Here is a 20,606-nt window from a genome sequence, read left to right on the forward strand (position 1 = left end):
TGCAAGATTTTAAGTGCTCAAATCCTCTGTTTGATCTCTTGCTGTCACAATCTCATCTTGCATCTCTTCTGACCCTTCACCTGGCACAGAAAACTCCACCTCAATCGATAGTTTATCATTCAAACTGATCTGACTGTCCTTTCCATCTGTATTAATTTTATATCCCAGTTTGGATTAATCAAACTTCACATCCCTGGTGTTGAAGCACTTTGGACCTCTTGATTCCAGGTTCCAAACCTTATAACCCTTCACACCATCCAGATACCCAATGAATATACATCTGACTGCCCTTGCTTCCAACTTGTCTTGTTTCAGATGAGCATATGCAAGACATCCGAATACCCTCAAGTTTGAGTAGTCTACAGTTGTTCCACTCCACTTTTCCATTGGTGCCTTGAAACCAATCGCACTGGATGGACACCTATTGACCAAATATCATGCAGTAGATAATGCTTCTCCCCAGAAGGACTTAAGAAGAGAAGCATTGATCAACATACATCTGACTCTTTCCAGAAGAGTTCTGTTCATTCTCTCTGCCAGACCATTTTGTTGTGGCATTCCTGCCACTGTTTTGTGTCTAGTAATGCATTTCTCCTTACATAGCTTGACAAACTTATCTGATAAGTATTCCAGTCCGTTATCTGTTCTCAGGTGTTTAACTCTTCGATCACTCTTGTTCTCAACTGCCAGCAGCCATTCTCTAAACTTGTCATATGCTTCATCCTTAGTCTTTAAGATGAATATTCATACTCTCCTTGAGTAATCATCTATCAAAGACATGAAGTATCTGCCTCCACCATGAGTTTCTGTCCGAGAAGGACCCCATAGATCTGAATGAATGTAGGCCAATGGTTGCTCAGTTGTGTGACTTCCTTGACCAAACGATACTCTTTTTGATTTCCCAAGAGCACAACTATCACACAGCTCAAGTGATTCGATCTTATCTCCACCTAACAGAACCTGTTTAGACATCTCATGTAATCCCTTCTCACTTACATGTCCAAGCCTCAGATGCCATAGCTTGGTCCTGTCTTGCTGTTCCTGAATACTTGCTGTACTTCCAATAATCGTTTCACCTTGTAGTACATACATGAGATTCCTCTTGACAGCTTTCATAACTACCAGAGATCCTTTAGACACTGAGATACTGCATGCTTCTAATTTGAATGAATATCCCTGTGCATCAAGCGTTCCCAATGATATCAAGTTTCTCTTCAACTCGGGCACATACCTCACCTTGGTGAGTACTCTGTCAATCCCATCATGCATCCTTATTCTGATATTTCCAGAGCCCTTTATTCTGCATGATTGATTATTCCCCAACAGCACCATGCCCTGATCTGATTCCTCCAATTTTTCAAACCAAGATCTTATAGGACACATGTGAAAGGAGCATCCTGAGTCCAGTATCCACTCGTGGTTTTGATCACCTTTAGAAACCACCAATACTTCTGCTGAGTCATATCCATCTGTAGAGCTACGACCAGAGTACCATCATCCTTGGGTTTTTCCTGTTGCTTCCCTTTCCTTTCAGGACAATCTCTTCGCAGATGTCCAACCTTCTGACAAGCATAGCACTTCATATTACCCAAGTTTCTGTTCTGATATCTTCCTTGACTCTTCGATCTGGACTTTGGCCTGTATTTTCCACTGGATGTCCTCTTAGCACTTCTGCCCCTCGCCGTAAGACCTTCTCCATGTGATTCAGTGTTTGTGTTCGATTTTCTCTGAAGTTCATTGGATTGAATAGCAGACATAACTTCTTCCAAGGTTATTGTCTGTTCTCTTCCATATAGCAAGACATCTCTGAAATTTTCATATGCTTTTGGAAGAGCATTCAGAAGTATCAAAGCCCGATCTTCATCCTCAAGCTTTACTTCAATATTCTCCAAGTCATCCAATATCTTGGTGAATTCTTCGATCTGGTCTTCAAGGTTCTTCTCATCCTTGATCACAAAGGAATACAATCTCTGTTTCATGTACAGACGGTTAGCCAGGGATTTCGTCATGTATAGATTCTCAAGTTTAAGCCACACCGCCGCTGCAGATTCTTCTCTGGCCACCTCCCGAAGAGGTCTATCACCCAGACAGAGAATAATTGCACTGTGTGCTTTCTCGAGCAATTCATCCTTGTTCTTTATCTCATCGAACATCTCCTCCTTCTTTTTAAGAGCCTCCACCAATCCTTGTTGTATCAGGATTGCACGCATCTTAATTCTCCAGAGCGAGAAATCGTTCTTGCCCGTAAACTTCTCGATATCAAACTTCATTGATCCCACCATCTTTGCTTAGTTTTCCACAGACGGCGCCACTTGTTAGGAATCAATCCTTTATTTGGTATTCGAGAATTCACCAAGCAAACAAACACACAAGAACAACAACACAATCCCAGAACAGATAAAACCAACGCACACAGATCAAACTCACACAGTCACGCGAAAGCAATAAACAACGCAAGTATTTACGCGGTTCGGCAAAGATTTGCCTACGTCCACGGGAGAGCAACACACACTTTTATTAATCACCAACAGAAACAACCAAGTTCAAGAACAGAGTTTATTACAGAGATGGACTCAGACAAACTATCAAGCTAGACACAGACACAATTCAAGCTTAAAGCCTTGAATCTACCCGTCACAATCTACGCTTAGTTTTCTCCTCCGAAATCTCTCTTCTTTTCTCTCAATATATTTTGAAGAATTTTGATTTTCTGTTATTCTCGTTGCGGCCAGCTTCCATCTGCTTATATAGAGAATTAGACCGACTTTCATCTTGGGCTTTAGGTCAACAGTAACTTACGACCCAATTATAAAGTCAACATGGTCCAGCCCGATAAGCCTTCATTCATCAGTCTGATCTGCCCTCGTATTTCGATCTGCATCGATCTGCCTGCAAGCTTCCAGCTTTACGGAAACTTCATCTGACTTCTAACCAAGTCACAATACTCGAGCAATCTATCTGCATGAACTCATCAGAAGATTCATCTGACCATCACATCGATCTGATCCCAGTATTTGATCTGGCCATGAACTCATCTGATCACCGAGCTCATCTGATCTGTACTATTCGATCCGATCTCTTCTCTATTCCCATTCAATATGATAGAAGCATACTTTAACACTCTCTTTTTCAAATTTAAATTAATTTTACATGTAATTAATAATAACAATCACATTGTTTTCTTTATAGACGAAGCAAAGCCAAAGCCACAAGTGTAGGAAATAAAGCGGTCAAAACTCAAATTTTTTATTTTTATTTTTAAAAAGAGAGTAAAGAAGACCTCATTAATTTACTGCTTATTTTCGAAAGTTGCCAAAGTTTTTCTACTTTCAAGAGAAATGTTTTTTTTCCTTTTCTTTTTCTTTTTTTTAAAAAAATTGGATTTATTACTATAATTTTTTTTTTTTTTCATTTTTAGGATGTCACCTAAATGAATAAAATATAAACATATGATTTTTATTACATTACAGTTTTCTAAAACCACTTATTTCTTAACATCTCTAATAATTTTTATCTATGTTAAAAAACTTCTGAATGTTGCAAAACAAAAATAGTATTAATTTTCAAAAGATGCCCTTGGCTGTTGATTCCTTTTACTCTCTTACATTACATATTCTCGAAAGCAGCAAGCAAAGCATTTGTAGCGGAAAAATGGCGGACTGGGGACCCGTACTCGTCGGAGTTGTTCTCTTCGTGCTGCTGCAACCGGGCCTTCTATTTCAGATACCCGGCAACAATCGGCAGCTGGAGTTCGGCACCATCAAGACTAACGGCAAGGCAATCGCAGTTCACACGCTCATTTTCTTTACTCTCTATGCTATACTTATCCTCGCTGTACATGTTCATATATATACGGGCTGATCCACCACCCGTTAGTGTTTGTTTCTGCAGGACAAGATCTATGCAATGCTCTGTATCTGCCACTGATTTTTCCATTTTCCGTTTTTTCTCACTTTTATTTGGATATCTCTGTTAGATTTGTGGGTTGTTAAGATCATGTTCATGTTTTTTTGCCATTTTTTTTTTTACTCTTGATTTCTCGGCAAAATCACTTCTTTCTAGCATTTTTTTTTCTCAAAAAATAAAATTGCTGTGTTTGTGCGAAAGCCGTCGCAATGGTAGCTTAATTTGTGCAGACTTACTTTAGGGTTCGAATTGTTGGGGCTGTAAATTATAAAGCTAGAATCTTGGTGCAGTTGTTTGGAGATTTTTGTTCGTGAAATATGAAGGCTACTCTGTTAAATTGCAACTTAATAAGGACTGAATTTGTTATTATCATTTTTTTCTGGATTGTAAAAAAAATAAAAGAACAAGATGACAAAATATCCAGACGACTTGAAGAAGCCACAAAATGTATAGAATTAATTTATGAAGCTTCACTCGAAAATCTCTGTCCCGCACTGCATATCAAGAGCAGGGGACAAAAGGTTCGATAGAAAAGTGAAATAGAAAAGGATAAGAAGTTGGGAGGGGTTACTCTGGAATAAGATGTGTTAATTCATGAAATGTTTACATATACAACATAAAATCGAAATTAGCCTGAATGTATATGAACTCCGATGGCAACAATCAAGATGGTGTAAACACAGAAGTACAAAACCGCATGAACCAAGATAGATATGCCACTTGTGTACATGTTTCCGAACTCGATCACCCTAGTCCTTGCCGGAAGTTGGAACAGCAGCCCTGGAGATAAGAGGATGAACATCACCACCGCCACCACCACCGGTCCCCAATCAGAACTCATCTCTATACTTTACCCTGTCTCGGTTTTTCTTACAGCTCCTTGCACAAAGAAAACGTTATTGGTGGTGTCTTGTTATTGTATTGTGTGTTTGTGGTAAACCCTTTGGAAGTGGTACTTGCCAATAAGTAGAGAATTGTCGTATTGGTTTTACTTAACGAAGAAGGGTGCATATGATGTGATGCTAAACTTGAGGGGTAAAGAAAACCGTGGGATTTAAAGGGAGGGAAAGTATATTATGATAATGGAATTTCTTTTCTGGGAAGTATGCACAAAAGCTTCCAATTATTGAACACATGCATGCCCCTTTTCTTTTTTCCCATTGCTTTTCTGGAGATTTAAGAAGGTGGAGATGACAGTAAAAAGAAATTGGGAAAAGGCTGGTATACGATACGGGCCTTAGACCCAATGGGTCAGTTTCCCAAGTATTTCTGTTTGAGCACTTATCCATTGTGGCCCAGCTGGAGTTGGACCGAGTATATATGCATGCTTGCCGGCTCCATTGCCAGATTAAGACAAGAACATTGGTGACAAACCCAATGTTGCAACATCTTACATACTAGACTTAGAAATCTCCTGTTTCTAGTGCTCAAAAACTGCAGATATCAAGAAATAGGTGAAGAGAAATGTCGGTAGATCTTGCACCAGTACTGGTAGCTGTAATATTTTTCGTGGTGTTGTCACCGGGACTTCTGTTTCAACTTCCGGGGAAAAGAAGGCCGATAGAATTCACTAACATGCAGACGAGTGGACTCTCCATATTTGTGCACACCATAATCTTCACTGCCATAATCACCATCATTCTTATTGCCATTCAAGCTCACATCTATGTCGGATAGATCAATCGAATTCAAATGGGTTTTTTTCCACTCTCTTTCCAGTTTTGTATTTGTTGTCAATGTTTGTTTCTAGCTATTATCTTTTGCTAAATCATGCACTTGGTGATTTATCATTTTATTGTTAAAGTCTTGATTTTATAAGAATACCTTCTTCTTGGAGTACATAGAGGCTAGAGCTAGCTTCTTTTTAATATTTTTTGTTTATGTTTTTCTTTATAACAGTATTAAAAATTACTCAATTCGCTTGGATCCATTCAAATTTGAGTTGCTAAACTTGGTTAGTAAGCGTGATTGCAGTCTATCGAAGATTGAAAATATTTATACGACTTAATTCGTAGCTACTCTGTATATATTCCTAGTTTCCTACTGTATATACATACATCCTGGCATCATAGTTTGCGGATTATGGTAATTAATTCAATGGAATCATCTTGTAACCCCACCAAATCTTTTGTTTCCAAAGTTTTTTAAATGGAAAACGAATCATAAATTTCAACCATGTTTACAATTCGTCGGTACTACTAATTGAGAGCATATATTGATTGATATTGCAAATAAAAAAAATAAAAAAAGGTTATATATATATTTTTTCCACTCATCTCAAATCACAAATACTTTTTTACTGCAAAGTATTATTTATGTAATTTATGTTATGAAAAAACATTGTGTAGTACATATTGATTTGGCTTTTGAGTGAAAAATATTTTTTTATTATAAGTATGAATCAAGTCGATCAATATCATAAATATGCATATTGTGAAATCGTTGCGTTAAAGCCTTACTCGTCTAAAATATACAAACTACATAGACCGATGTTTACATTTACTATTATTTTATCTATTATTTTACTAATATACCTATCAATATTCATTGATTGCATTAGTTACTTCCAAGAAAAAAAGTTTATATCCTACTAAAATACTCATTAATAAGGTCAAATAAAAAAATTCTTCGTGAAATTTGTTTTTCCAACAATTTTGTTAAGTTTTTTTCAAAACACATATAAACTTATTTGTATTGGACGAAGAGAGAATGTAGATTATAATACATAAATACAATATTGAATAGTAAATATATGGAAAAACGGTTTCATATAAATTTTTTTTTTATCATAAAGCAATATCGATTATTTATAATTCATCTTATATTTATGATTTGAAAAGAAATTCTGAATAATAGTAAATAAATGTATATAATAAATAAAAAAAATGAAAAGGTGTCGACAATATGGTGATGTTACCCGACAGAAAAAACAAGTGCAGAGAGGAGTATTTTCTTGACATCACACGTACGCTCCGCTGATTTTCCCACTTCCTCTTCTCGCTTGCTTTGCTAACGGTTCGTTACATTTCTACGAATTTCGAAGCTAATGCCACCAGAAAAGAACTTTCTTGAGATACAACAACAGAGTCACTATGTTTTACTCTCGGTTGCTTCTATCAAACAAGGGGTCCTTAGGCTTTGTTTGGATAGCTGCTCATTGCCCCAAAAGGCTTAAAAGGGATCAAGTCAGCAAGACAGACATTTCTTCTTCTGTGGGTCTGTCCCTCCTTCCCTTCAAATTGCTGTTCGTCTTTGATTCCAAAGTTAAAAATGTCTTCTTTTTGTTTGCCCATTTGATTTTATTTATTTGTTGCTGCTTTTTGTTTTTTCCATGTAGAACTATGGTCCTCTTCCGGCTAGTTTTAATTTAACCCATTCTGTTGAAAGTTTTTTTGCATGTTATTTCGTCTTCTTTGGGGATTTGGTGTCCACGATTTTATTTTGGAAGAATTTGATAAATTTATTTTCAGTTTATGATGTTTCAGCTCCTTCCCCAAATGCTGCTGAGTGTTTTTTTTCGAACGTTCGGGTTAATGTGAGTTTTACATAAAGTACAGAATTTTCCTGTGTAGGGTAACTGTGTGTGGCATCTAGAATAAACACAGTTTAGGCCATGGAAGGTGTTATTCCTGAAAGCCCCGACGTTCAATTAAGTCTCGAAAGAGAAAGAATAAATGTATATTCAACGTCTGCGAGACTCGGGTTCAGGTTCGAATTAAATGAATTAATAAAGGAACGGGGGTGGGGTAGAGTAGAAAATGCGGGTCTAGGAAGTATAGAATAGCAGGAACATTTAAATAAGTTTGATTCTTCATTGGATCATAAAACCCCACTTTTCTAAGATCTTTTCCTTCTCTTCGGGATCGAACATCAATTGCAACGATTCGATAGACGGCTCATTGGGATAGATGTAAATGAACAATACCCCCCCTAGAACCGTATAGGAAGTTTTTGAACAGTGATGAAAATGATGATCGCTTTGGCCTTTAGGAATTTTGTAAATAGCTAGCATTATTAATGTTTGTATGTTTTTCTTTCTTTTCAAATTTAGGTTTACCATTCAAAATGCTATGGTTTTCACACTATAAAAGATCTATGACGCCTGTCGTGCTTTAGGTTTTCACTGATATGTTCCTTTTAATGCTAAACATTTTGGGGAACACCTATTATATGTGTGGCAACTTAATGACATCAGTCAAAACTTATTTGGAAATAGCTTGCCTATCATAGTGTTCTTATACGATAGCAAAGGTTGAAATAATATTAGGATACACATCTTGCTAGCATATTCTATCTTCTGAAAACAAGAATCACCAAATTTGGTTCTCTATTTTGCTATGCTGACCACATAAGGGTTGTTACTGGCGTTGACATGTCAATTCATCTTTTGTTACCAAATTATTTATTTGTTCTTATTTTCCGACTGTTGTTTCTTGCCAGATAAGATTCTAGCTGATGAAGTTCCCATTGTCACTCACAGAATCCTAGCATACCTTCTTTTAGGTGTTGTAAGAATTTACTCGATGAAAGTTGAGTATTTATTCCATGATTGCAATGAGGCATTGAACAGACTCTGCGAATTCAACATGGGCAAACGAACACGTCCAAGCATTGGAGTGTCTCGGACAAACTATCACTCGATCACCGTGCCCAAAAAATTTGAACTCGATGAATTTGACCTGGAAATCTTGGAAGATCGAGATATAATGGGGTGAGCTTCCTAACTTTGTCGAGTCTTTTGTGCTGTTACGATGTGTTTTTACATATCACGGTTGTGTGGATAATTTACATTTGTGTATTTTATCAACTTCAACTTGGCTTTGGACCCTATACTTTTGCAGTGGAACCACGGGTTCTGGGAAAGATGTAGTGCTTGCAGGTATTGTACCCTTTGCTAGCTCAGTTATGATATTTTTTTATTTGGGAATAATTATGGCCTTTTAATACTCGTCAGATGAACAGATAAAAATGGGTGATGCTTTGGGCTTGCTCTACAAGGTACATCTGAATAGAGTTAATATTTGTTCAATTTTCACATTTTAGAAAGTAATTTCCTATATCTTCAAATTCATTTTCTTGCTGTCACATTAGACACTGCATGGTTTGTAGCTCTTTGTATGGACATTCACTACTGCATTTCTTGCTTTTCTTTTATCTTCTAACAATTGAACAGGCCATGAGATCATGGAATTCTATGAATTTATCATTCTGAGCTACTACTACTTGGTTGGGTATTAACCCATGATTTGAAACTGGGAATGGTGTAATTTTTATTCTACTTCAATTTCCCAGTTTCGGAATCTATCAAATTGTTGAAGCCTAGTTTCAAAGTATTCCTCCACACTTCTAGGATTTGAGCTTATGCGGTGCTGCTCAATTTTCAGTATCTACAGTAATTGCAATTATGAAATTTAATGTTGTAAATGGCGGGAGGTGGTGGCGGGGCGGTCAACGACCGCCTACCACCTAGGCGATGCCTAGGCTGTTGAATTTTTTTTAGCATTTCTTTATAAGTAATCATGTATAGTCATGCAATGTAATCACAAATAGTCATAATTTTTTAGGCAAGGTGTGTAATTAATAAATAATGTTTATGCATAAAGAAGCTTCATAAATATAATACATGCAGACAAAGTGCAAATAAATATATAAATACAAACTAACAAGATAATTAATAAAGATTCATTATCATATTAATACTAACAAAGTAATATAATTACTTTTACCACAAGACTAAGTTTAAAATTCAAAGTTTCAATCCACGGCGGACGGCGGTGGCTGACGGCAACTGGCGGTTGGCAGCTGGCGATTTGAGGCGTGTGGGCCTAGTGGTTGATGGTGTGAACACTTGGAACCTAAAGTGAAAATAAAAGATATTAAATTGGTTAACTTTGACTTGATTTGACTGGAAGTTAAAAATTGTTGACCGTCATTGGCTGCCTCGCCCGCCTGAGCGCCCGCGACTGCCGCCTCGACCACCTGGCCGCCCACCTCGCCCGCCGGAAAACTTAGTTCCGCCTGAAGAGGCTGCTTGATGCCAAGGCGGGCGGTCGAAGGCCGCCCACCGCCTAGGCGGCCGCCTCGACCGTCATTTAGAACACTAATTAAATTGGTTCTACAGACTTGATGGCACACCAATATTTCACTTTATTGGTGGTCAAACTATGGATACCATGCTTGGGTTTTTGGTAGTGTTTTATTGAATACCCGCATGGCATTTTTTCTAAATTGTTGCATGGCCGATCTTAAATTAAATTCTTCTAATAAAAATATTTGCTCATTTCGGATTTTGAGGGGTTTTGAAACCTTTTATTTCCTTTTTTAATTTGTTTTGCTGAAAGTGCAACTAGATGTCTGGTTCATTCGCAGGAAAATGTGTCCTTTCCTGAAACTCATTCTGTCGCTTATACTCCGCCAAGGGAGTAAGTATATCGATTGGTTTCTTTTCCCTCCTTTGGAGATCTGTATTTATAACATGCCGTCTCAGATAATTAAGTTGTATTGCAGCGTGTTATTGCCTCCACATATGGACCACGACAATGATTTATTAATGAACTCATCCCGTGATAATGGCGATTTTGTGGCAAGCGTTGAAAAATTACGTGGAACCGATTTTCTCTTTGAAGATTGGCAGAGTCCTACAGAGTTGAATGGGTCTGAGAAAGACCTAATGCATCATAGGCTACATAGCGAGTATCCGAGGATTGGTTTGCATTGGCTGAGTCATGAAACGAAATGTGATTCTGTTGCAAGCTCTTCCCACTATAGAAGTGATATAGTACCATGTATGGAGATTCTTCAGGAGAATGGCTTTTCTTTAGAAGATCGTTTGGATCCTTTGGTGCTCGATGAGGCTGAGGAACGACAAATCTGTTGTAGGTCACATAATGAGGATCTAACAATTAATTTCCCAGCATCAATTCAATATTCGGAGTGTTCCATGCTCGCAAGACCCTCCCACAAAAAACAAGGAATCGAAGAAGAGCATGTGGAACATCCCACGATTGAGTTGAATCTTCATAAAGATGAACCATGTGCTTTAATCAGATCGATAGATATAGGGCAATCGGTTGAAGCCGAGAAGAAAAAATTTGTGGAAGTAATCACCCCAGAAATCAGAAAAAGTCAGAGAAATCAAGAACACACGAAGCCCATGACTGTTGACATGACTCCAAACTCAAAACGTTCAGGTGATCTGCTGCATCTCAATTCATACACAGTATTTTGCTTTTCAGATATTCATTTCGTTTGGAAAACTGAATGCATCGGTTATGAACTTTATCTGCTAACATTTCATTATCATCGATGCTCATTAATTCCGGACTTCCTGTAGCAAATGAGGTAATTATTGGCCTATGATCAAAGTTTCGACTATTCTACCAAGTTACAATTATATCTCCATGATCAGTTCTTGGATTCAGTTTACAGTTACCTTGATAAGATCCCTTCCGGTAGCAAATGAGGTAATTATGAGCCTATGATCAAAGTTTCGACTATTCTACCAAGTTACAATTATATCTCCATGATCAGTTCTTGGATTCAGTTTACAATTACCTTGATAAGATTCCCTTTGTTTATATTTCCTTTATTTAAGTTATCTCCACAATGAAAATGCATTCGAAATCATGGATTTCATATGACTAATTCAAAATATATGATTGAATTTTGTCTATCCAATCAAGTCAAGAAAATTTGAAATCACGAATTTGAACCTTAATTTTGCTAAGTTTGCATATTTTTGAAAATTTAAAAAATGAACGAACCATGATTGTTTTTTTTTTCTGGGAATATACTTTTTTTGTGCAGAGTAAAGTTCCTCCCCGTTATGAAATTTCCACAATTTCTTTATGTTGTAAAACAATTTCGGAATTTCATGTAAAAATTTTTTTTTTTAACAAAAGTTCCTTTACATAAAAAGTTAAATGAATAGACTGATCAAGTTCTTATATCGGCGCTTGACCGTTCTACTTTGTCAACTTTAATTTGCACACGTTCAAATGGACAGAACAAAAAAAGGAACCTAATTCTCTGCACTCATATCCCGTACTAAACCTGATATTGCATATGTTGGTGGGAGTTGTGAGTCAATATACGCATTCACCATATATAGAACACTTGGGAGCAGTGTATAAAATCCTAAGATACATAAAAAAGTTATCTCGGTAGAATTTTGTTATTCAAGAAAAATGATCAAAGAAGTGCGAAAGCATTTACCGACGGCTGACACCAATTGGGCAGGATTGGTTTCTGATAAGAGATCAATTTCTAGCTATTGTACTTATGTGTAGGGAAATATTGTTACTTGGTGGAGCAAGAAACAAAATGTAGTTGTCGGAGCTATACAGAAGCCGAATTTCGAGCCAAGGCCAATGCAGTTTGTGAAGTGCTAAGGATAAAGGGAATCCTTGAAGGGCTGAAAGTCGAAGTTAAGGCTCCAGTTGAGATTGTTTGTGATATTAAATCAGCGATAAGCCAGTAAGTTTTGCAAACAATCATGTCCGACATGATCGTGCAAAACACATCGACATTGGCAAACATTTTATTATAGAGAAGTTGGAAAATGGAACTATCTATATGTCATTTGTTTTGTGCCAACAGAAGGCCATTTTAGACCCAAATTTGAAGCCTTCGTTGGCAACTTGGGCAAGATAATCTATGCACCAACTTAGGGGGTGTAGAAACAGAGAGATTAGTTTATTTATAGATATGATATGATTGATTTATATCCTTTTGTATCTTTTCATGTTTATTATATCCCTACGTTACTGTAGAGATTTATGGGTTTAATGTTATATAATGAACACCTTTGTTTTGTTCACCATCAGAGAAATAAAATAACTTTTCTCATCTCACTCTACAGGTATAGTACCATGTATGGAGATTCTTCAAGAGGATAGGTTTTCTTTAGAAGATCGTTTGGATCCTTTGGTGCTTGATGAGTCTGAGGAACAACAAATCCATTTTAGGTCATATAATGAGGATCTAAGAACTAATTTCCGGGAGCCAATTCAGTATTCAGAGTGTGCCATGATTGCAAGTCCCGCCCACGAAAAACATGGAATCGAAGAAGAGCGTGTGGAACATCCAAGGATCATGTTTCACGAGGATGAACCATCTGCTTTAATCGGATTGATTGATATAGGACAAGCCGAGAAGAAAAAATTTGTGGAAGTAATCAGCCCAGAAATCATAAAATATCGAATAAATCACCAACATATGAAGCCCATGACTGTTGACGTGATTCCAAACTCAAAACGTCCAGGTGATCTGCTGCATCTCAATTCAATCACAGTATTTTGCTTTGCAGATATTCAACATGTCAAGTGGTTTGGAAAACTGATGGTATTGCTTACGAACTTTGTCTGCCAAAATTTTGTTATCATCGAGACGATGATGGGATGCGCGAGTATTTTAATAAGTAACCTTAGTCAAATTATTATTTTTGAATACTAACTCACACCTCAAATACATCAGAGAAGGTTATTTAAAAAAAAAATTGATCGATGTGATTTTGCTAACTGTCCCTCATCAATGCTCATTAATTCTGGTATCAAATAAGGTATCTCCGTTCTTGGATTCTGTTTGCACCTATCTCCTCCATTTATATTCTTGTTCGTGAATATATTATCTTTCTTATAAGCAGGGGTTGGCACACCCGAGATTGCGACCGTTCACACTCCAGCGCCAAAGGAGCATGTTAAGATGCTGAAGAAGCGAAAGATTTTGTTGGACCTCACCACTGCGTTGCCTAGCAAGTATATGATTTGTTCTTTAGTTTTGACTTTTTAAGTTTCAGTCCCACCAATACTACTGAATTTACATTTTTTGTATTAGGGTCTTGAAGAGCTGGATAGATGATTCAAATGACATAGTACATAAAAGAAGAAAAGTCCCCCATACCCTTTTGCGTGCTTGGAGAGCTAATAAACTCTGCCATATCACTCAGTGTTTCTTAGACCCTTTGATCCACAGTAAGTTCACCTCGTCATTTGGCATCTGCTGCGAATCCTGATTTAATGCTTTCTTAAATGTTCATTTTGGACAGGTATCCCTATAGAACATGGTTCTATTCATCACAAAAAGGACACCTACACAGCACCAATTGCTGATGTAGTGAGCGAAGATTATGTCAACTCCACCATTATGATTGGGATTCAAGAACAGATTCAGGATGAAACATCACCTCTTACACCGATGTCTTGCGAACAAACTCCAATACAGGATGAAAGATCTCCTCTTACACCGATGTCTCATGAACAAACTCTAATTGCTCCTGGAACACCCATTGCTCATTTCAACTCATTGAGATCACATGAGAACAGAGCAGTTGCTGATTCAGATATATTGGAGCCCACAAGTCCACATGAAAGCTTTGAACAACAGCCATTAGAATTTATTATTGCTTTCCCAGATGAGGTATGAGATATTGAATTGTTTTACGAAGTCTAACTTATTCACAAATTGCAATTCATATTGAAGTGAGTTGATGTATGAAGTATAAGGGTGCAAAGAATTTAGTCAAATGCTACTCCTTTCTGCTGAAGATCATATTTTAATTGAGCTGACTTGAAATTTTAAAAATGAACTATTTTGAGCTTGAGTTTAGTTCAAATCAAAAGTTCAGTTCATTTGGTTCGAGCTTAATTGTTGAGCTCTATTAATGAAAGCTTGGAATATGCTTGTGGATTTGTTTAATTTTAAATATATAGATGAAATGTTCAATAATAAAGGTTGCGCATTATCAAACAAAATAATTTATGCTTGAACATCAAATATCTTTAACATGTTCGAGCTCTCCTAGAAATTGAGAGTGATAAAGCTAGTTTTACATTTTAGATTGTAGAAAGTTTTTGCTCTAAGGAATGTTCATCTTTTAAAAATGTTTTTTGACTTTTAAGATCTTAAAGGTTTATCCCAGCTAATACGTGCTTGTATATTATCAGGAAATGAATTCGTATGAAGGAGATTACCTGGAAAACAGTTAGTAAACTTTCATTTGCATATAAATCCTGTATTTGCAAATAGAATACAAGTTCAATGTTGATTAACTTCTTTGTTTCCTATTGCTATGACTCCATGTCAATCAATTATATTCCAACTGCATGCAGACGTGTATTCTGCAAGAACAAGGTGCGATATAAACTTCTCCCTTTCTCATGAAAAATCTTGTGAAGCATATGGAAGAGATAGATTTTATTATTTCTATTTCCTCTACAGAGCGGTGGGAATATTTCTGTACAAGAACTTCCTCTATAAGAAGAGCCTGGAAGAAGAGGATGAAGTACTGAACTTGACCCATTTGCTGAGAGGAAAAGCGAAGGAAGATAGTGCAAGACTATTCTACGAGATACTGGTATTATGCGAACTACTCTTCCACTGATGATCAAGTCTATTAACTTCATCGAAATTTGCATGCTTCCTTGCGTTTGAGACAATACAGAGGACATAATCGTGTATATATTTTGCAGGTTTTGAAAACGGGCGAGTGTATTGATGTGAGTCAGGACAAGGCATATGATGATATTATGCTGCAGGAGGTTCCTCCTAAGCTGAAGCAGATTGCAGAAACTAATGAGTTATAGCTTTAGAAAGACTGGTTTTGATTATGTTTAGTAGCATACACATCTATTTATTGCACCTGTAAAGTTACAAAACCGGTATTGGAGCTAAGTATAATATAATTCTTGTTAAGAAGAAATTAGATGAATAGTTACAAACTCAAATAGTGGTGGTACATAAAGACGTTCCGGCCGAGCACAAATTGAACGTCTTTTTTTCCTTGTGTTAAATTTTATCTTTGAAATTTAATTAACATTTCTTTAGAATATATCCTTTATTACGACATTAATTTTTATTTGATTATAATAATATTCTTTTGATGTATGAGGAGTTGTCTTTTTATGTGAATTTTTAAATTTTCTCCAAGTATCGACAAAGTATCACATTATATTTATTTAAGCTTTTAAATACTAATATTTATAGGCAAATGCATAATTTTTTATTTAAAATAATAATAATAATAGGATATAATAAATTTTAATGTTTCAAAATAAATTTATTAATTTTTAAAAGTAACTTATTAATTCATCAAATAATAGGAAAATAATCTGATGTTTGATTTGGAGAAGGATTCGATAAATGAATTTCAAAATGGATCTCTCTCTGGAAATAGATGGTATGAGAGAGATCCATTTGAAAAATGGATTTAAAAAAGGATTCGAAAAATGTCAAATATATCTGTTTGAAAACTCAACAATATGGAGTTAATTTTTTATGTGAACTTTTAAATTTTCTCTAAAATAATAATAATAGGATTATAATAAATTTTAATATTTCAATTAATAAATTTATTGATGTTAAAAAACACCATATTAATTCATCACATAATAGGTAAATAATCTGATGTTTGATTTGGAGAAGATTCGATAAATGAATTTAAAAAATCCATTATGAATAATTTGATTAAAAATTAATAGATAAGAGTCAATTTGAATTTACTTTATGCACTCAAAATAAATGATTTCGAGTGAATAATTCAAAGTACACGTTGAATTTAATTTGTTCACCCAAATAAAACAAGGAATTTAAAATTAGGAATTTAAATGAGGAATTCAAATCCATTAATTAATTAAAGGACGATATTAAATTAATGCATGGTCGGTAACTAGTTTATGGATGTTTCCTTAATTATGCTAATTTTGCATTTTTCTTAAAAGTTTAAACATTAACTTTGTTTTTGTTCTAGGAATATAATTTTTTTTGCAACAAGTAAAGATCCTTCCCATGATAAAACTTCAAAATTTTGTTTTTGTTGTAAAAATTTTCAAGGAAAAAAATTCCTAAGTATTTCAACCGAGGAAAAGAAGACAAAAGAAGGGGAGAATTGGAACCCAATTTGCTCTTTTATTCAACAAACCTTATGGCTATTTATAAGTCGTATAATAAGAAATAATGCTAAAAATAGGGAACCATTATCCACTAAGCCCAGGATCAACACATCATATAATTATTAATTATTAAATAACTAAATATGCATCTAATTGACTAAATCTTTAATTCTACGATGGAATTTAATTATTTAATAATTCTATGACAATTCAATAATTAAACAATAATTTAAGAAGCATGAGTCATACAACGGGTAGATGAAATCCTAGCATATGGGTAATACTCAAACCATGCATCAAACGGTGCGTAATTAATTATATATTGTTAACATGACAAACCAAGGGACATTACGGCGTGTCATAACATAGATGAATTTAGTAGTTAAAACACAGATAATCATAGATGAATTTAATTTAACAGTAATTATATAATTCTATTTAATTAATTAAATATCCCAACAATTCAAAAGGATGCTTAGATGGAAGAATTGTTCCAAATAAATTTATACAGATAACGCAACAAATGAATTTTCCAAACTTTCCTTTTTCCTTCCTTCTAGGACACAGAAAAACCTGCATCAAATCAAAGCATAATAAAATCAAGGAACCAGAACCAGAGGGCAAATTAACTTATGGGGTAAGCATTATATATAAAACTCACCATCTCCTGCTACGAGCATCAGGACAAGTAGAGGAAGCTAACCCACCAGAATAACCAGAATAATCGGCCACCATCTTTTGATCAGATGATAGGACCTTGACTACATCGTCTACCTCAGACCAATCTCTGTCTTTCGATTCAGTCCATAGTTTCATAAGTTTCTCGCGTATGTGGGGTGACACAGTTTCAAGAATTTCAGGGACTTGATGGTTAGGACATTGAAACAAAAGCTTCGATCAAGAGGGATTCCAGGTGCAAAAAGTATCATCTGAGACAACAGCTCTTTTTTTCCCCCTCATTTGCTCCAAGGACGATATACATCCATGCCGCTTCACTATCATAAGAACGAAAATTAAATAAATAAACAGAAAAAGCTTTTAGATACGTAGATAAGCAAGCGCATGAACGACCTTTATATGATTTAAAATTTTCATGATAAATTATGATCATAGAATTTTTCCTTGAATAAAACATTGAATAAAATAACAATGTATATTATAGTATAGATTATGTAACGATGTAATTGTGTGGACTTCGTTGAATAGTGAATGGTCTAGAATACAATCTGAGTGAATATTCGATGCTAGCTCCATACAATCGTGAATCACCGGAATTCTAGTATATTCAATTGAATCCTTGGAAATCAAAGGACAATCATTCAATTTAGCTTGTGACTCATTCATTCCAGCTAAATTTTTATTTAAATTGAGCAGTTAAGAAACCACGTATATCCGACGGGATGATTCAGATGGAAGTATACCAGATGAATTTTTGAAACTTTCCTTCTTCCTTCCATCCAGCACATAGACAAGCCTGTATCAAGACAAGATTCTTCATAACTATTTACCCTCCGCATGAGCCAATGGGCCTCTGACTCATGTGGAATGGGGTCCCCTTCGGGGTCAACCCTTTTTTTTTTAAAAAAAGATTCTTCATAACTAACCTCATAAGAAATTATGGGGTAAGAATTTGTATCAAACTCACCATCTCTTGCTACGGATTTCTTCACCAAGGGTGGAACCTGGTGGTATCATATCAGAACAATCGATCATCTTTTGATCAGATGATAGGATCTTGACTACCGTGTCGACCTCAGACCAATCTCTGTCTTTCGATTCAGGCAAGACTTTCATAACTTTCTTGCGTAGGTAGGGTGGGGCAGTTTCAAGGATTTCATAGATTTCGTGGTTAGGACATTGAAACAAAAGCTTCGCTCGAGAGGAATGAAATGGAATAGCACTCTTTTTCATTTGCTCGTACTGTGTGAGAGGAGGATTACCAGTCTTTAATACTCAGAATTGCTCCAACGGCATCCACATTGATAGCGGCAGAGCACCGGTCATTTCAGCATTCAGTTTAACAGCAATTCTCAAGGGGTTCAGCGACTGCTTAGCCACATCATTGAGGTCATCGTCATCAACAAGAGCCACTGAATCCCCATCTTCATCAACGTATGTGAGCATGATCGACGTATCAGCAGCAAATTTAAAGAGGGAAAAGATCTTCTCCATCAATCGGCCCATAGTGAGATCAACAACCTTGACATGGAAACGGCTTAAAATATCGCCGTACCGCGCCTGTAATGATCAGGGAAGATAAAGACTATAAAACAGCAAACTGATCTCCTTGGGAAAATAGTAAATTGAGTAGATATTGGAATCAAACCATATTAGGTAAAGTTTATGTCAAGGGGTGGGTTCAAAGCAAACACCACAAAATTTTGGGAAAAACAATCAATCGCAAACTGAGGAAAGCGCATATGTCATACCTATTTGTATTCCAACTAAAAGGTGAAACTTTTGACAGAAATAATAACCAAAATCTCAGTACCCATATTCAAAATCACCATATTCAAAATCATCCGCAGAAAACCAAAAACCCTTCCAATAAACAGGATACGAATCCGGAAAGAGAACAAAAAATACACACAAGGTCATTGGATCATTCAAAAGACGGATATCATAATTACAAGACAAAGTAAAAATAACACCTTGATCACCAGAGCAGAAGAAGCCTCCATCTCTGTTACAACGCGAACACAAGCAAATATCGAAGAAACTTCCCTTATATAAAATATAATTATAATTATAATATAAATATGTTTCAAAAAATATATATATATAAATAAATAAACAAAGGAAACTTTATTTATTCATGGGAGTTTTAACCCTTTTAATAAGGGGAAGCTTCAAAATAAAAAGTATAATTTAATTTTACTTGGTGTTTTTTTTTTTTTTTTGACCAGCCAATTTCTATATTTTGAATTATGTATATTTTCCAATCATATGTTAATATTTATTCTCAATCAATTTTGTTAATATGAGGGGTTATTTCGGTACTGTTTGGAAATTTGAGGAAAATTTGATAATCCCTTAAACAAAAAAATTACAAACACTACTTTAGATTCCATATATATGTTATAATAGTTATTATTCTCCGTCAATCTCTTATCGTGAATGTTATTTACATATATATTACAATAATTTTATAGGGCAATGCTACATGTACACGTTGGGTTACACGTTGGGTTACACGTTACACTTGAAATTACATGATTATCCTATATGCATTTTTGAAAGATTTTTTTTCAAATAAAGTGCAGAGATAACCATGTAATTTCAAATGCAATGTGTAATCCAACGTGTAACCCTCAGTATATGTGTAACATTACGCTAGTTATTATTCTCAAATCTCCATCAGTCTCTTAACATGAGTGTTATTTCCTTATGTATTACAAAAATTATTATTCTCAATCAATTTCTAGAAGTCAAAAGAGATAAAAAAAAAAATTAAAAAAAATATTTTTATTGTTTTTAATGTGTTTGGATAAATATCAAGTACTTTTTAATCACTTGATTAAGCCAAAATAAGTGTTTTTTTTTTTAAAAAAGCTCATATTTATAGCTTTTCAAATATTTTTTTTATAATTCAACTTAAAAAAAAAAATTCAATCTATTATCCAAAGACAAAATTATTTCAACTTTTACTTAAAATAAATGCTTGAAAAAGTCAACTTAAAAAATACTTATTTAAAAAAAAATTGAAAGCAACCGGGAGTGTTATTCAAATAGTGTTTACAAATTGTAATTGAAAATTGATACTTATATAGCATTTATCTATATTTTTACACAAAAACTAATTGAAATTAAAAA

General features: G+C 35.2%; 5 protein-coding genes across 13 annotated transcripts; 3 read left to right on the plus strand and 2 right to left on the minus strand.

Annotated features, from left to right (window-relative positions):
* The first annotated feature begins 3,580 nt into the window (after window positions 1–3,580).
* On the plus strand, window positions 3,581–4,331 carry LOC140863853 (uncharacterized). Its single transcript, XM_073267600.1, has one exon. The coding sequence runs from the start codon at window positions 3,652–3,654 to the stop codon at window positions 3,859–3,861; it is 210 nt and encodes a 69-aa protein (XP_073123701.1). The 5' UTR covers window positions 3,581–3,651; the 3' UTR covers window positions 3,862–4,331.
* A 148-nt stretch (window positions 4,332–4,479) lies between these two features.
* Window positions 4,480–4,906, minus strand: LOC140863851 (uncharacterized). Its single transcript, XM_073267598.1, has one exon. It carries the CDS (start codon window positions 4,745–4,747, stop codon window positions 4,535–4,537), a length of 213 nt encoding a protein of 70 aa, XP_073123699.1. The 5' UTR covers window positions 4,748–4,906; the 3' UTR covers window positions 4,480–4,534.
* A 196-nt stretch (window positions 4,907–5,102) lies between these two features.
* On the plus strand, window positions 5,103–5,691 carry LOC140863852 (uncharacterized). Its single transcript, XM_073267599.1, has one exon. It carries the CDS (start codon window positions 5,371–5,373, stop codon window positions 5,581–5,583), a length of 213 nt encoding a protein of 70 aa, XP_073123700.1. The 5' UTR covers window positions 5,103–5,370; the 3' UTR covers window positions 5,584–5,691.
* A 1,168-nt stretch (window positions 5,692–6,859) lies between these two features.
* On the plus strand, window positions 6,860–15,604 carry LOC140861269 (sister chromatid cohesion 1 protein 2-like). Of its 6 annotated transcripts, none has more exons than XM_073264278.1 (14): window positions 6,860–7,122; window positions 8,347–8,617; window positions 8,748–8,785; window positions 8,861–8,904; window positions 10,276–10,328; window positions 10,414–11,096; window positions 12,767–13,168; window positions 13,550–13,661; window positions 13,741–13,877; window positions 13,952–14,322; window positions 14,850–14,886; window positions 15,015–15,036; window positions 15,124–15,259; window positions 15,375–15,604. In XM_073264278.1, the coding sequence occupies exons 1-14, from the start codon at window positions 6,999–7,001 to the stop codon at window positions 15,486–15,488; spliced, it is 2,544 nt and encodes an 847-aa protein (XP_073120379.1). In that variant the 5' UTR covers window positions 6,860–6,998; the 3' UTR covers window positions 15,489–15,604. The 6 variants fall into 6 exon arrangements, with proteins under 6 accessions (XP_073120379.1, XP_073120380.1, XP_073120381.1 ...); XM_073264279.1 differs by having other exon boundaries at window positions 8,410–8,617; XM_073264280.1 differs by having other exon boundaries at window positions 6,983–7,122; window positions 8,387–8,617.
* A 1,593-nt stretch (window positions 15,605–17,197) lies between these two features.
* LOC140865643 (protein JOKA2-like) lies at window positions 17,198–19,516 on the minus strand. Of its 4 annotated transcripts, none has more exons than XM_073270359.1 (5): window positions 19,445–19,516; window positions 18,439–19,031; window positions 18,215–18,267; window positions 17,455–17,788; window positions 17,198–17,366 (listed from the first exon to the last, which is right to left on the minus strand). In XM_073270359.1, the coding sequence occupies exons 2-4, from the start codon at window positions 18,702–18,704 to the stop codon at window positions 17,691–17,693; spliced, it is 417 nt and encodes a 138-aa protein (XP_073126460.1). In that variant the 5' UTR covers window positions 18,705–19,031; window positions 19,445–19,516; the 3' UTR covers window positions 17,198–17,366; window positions 17,455–17,690. The 4 variants fall into 4 exon arrangements, with proteins under 4 accessions (XP_073126460.1, XP_073126461.1, XP_073126459.1 ...); XM_073270360.1 differs by having other exon boundaries at window positions 19,445–19,510; XM_073270358.1 differs by having other exon boundaries at window positions 19,223–19,498.
* Window positions 19,517–20,606: the final 1,090 nt, after the last annotated feature.

This window comes from Henckelia pumila, chromosome 4 (assembly GCF_033568475.1).
Source record: "Henckelia pumila isolate YLH828 chromosome 4, ASM3356847v2, whole genome shotgun sequence".
NCBI lineage: Eukaryota > Viridiplantae > Streptophyta > Magnoliopsida > Lamiales > Gesneriaceae > Henckelia > Henckelia pumila.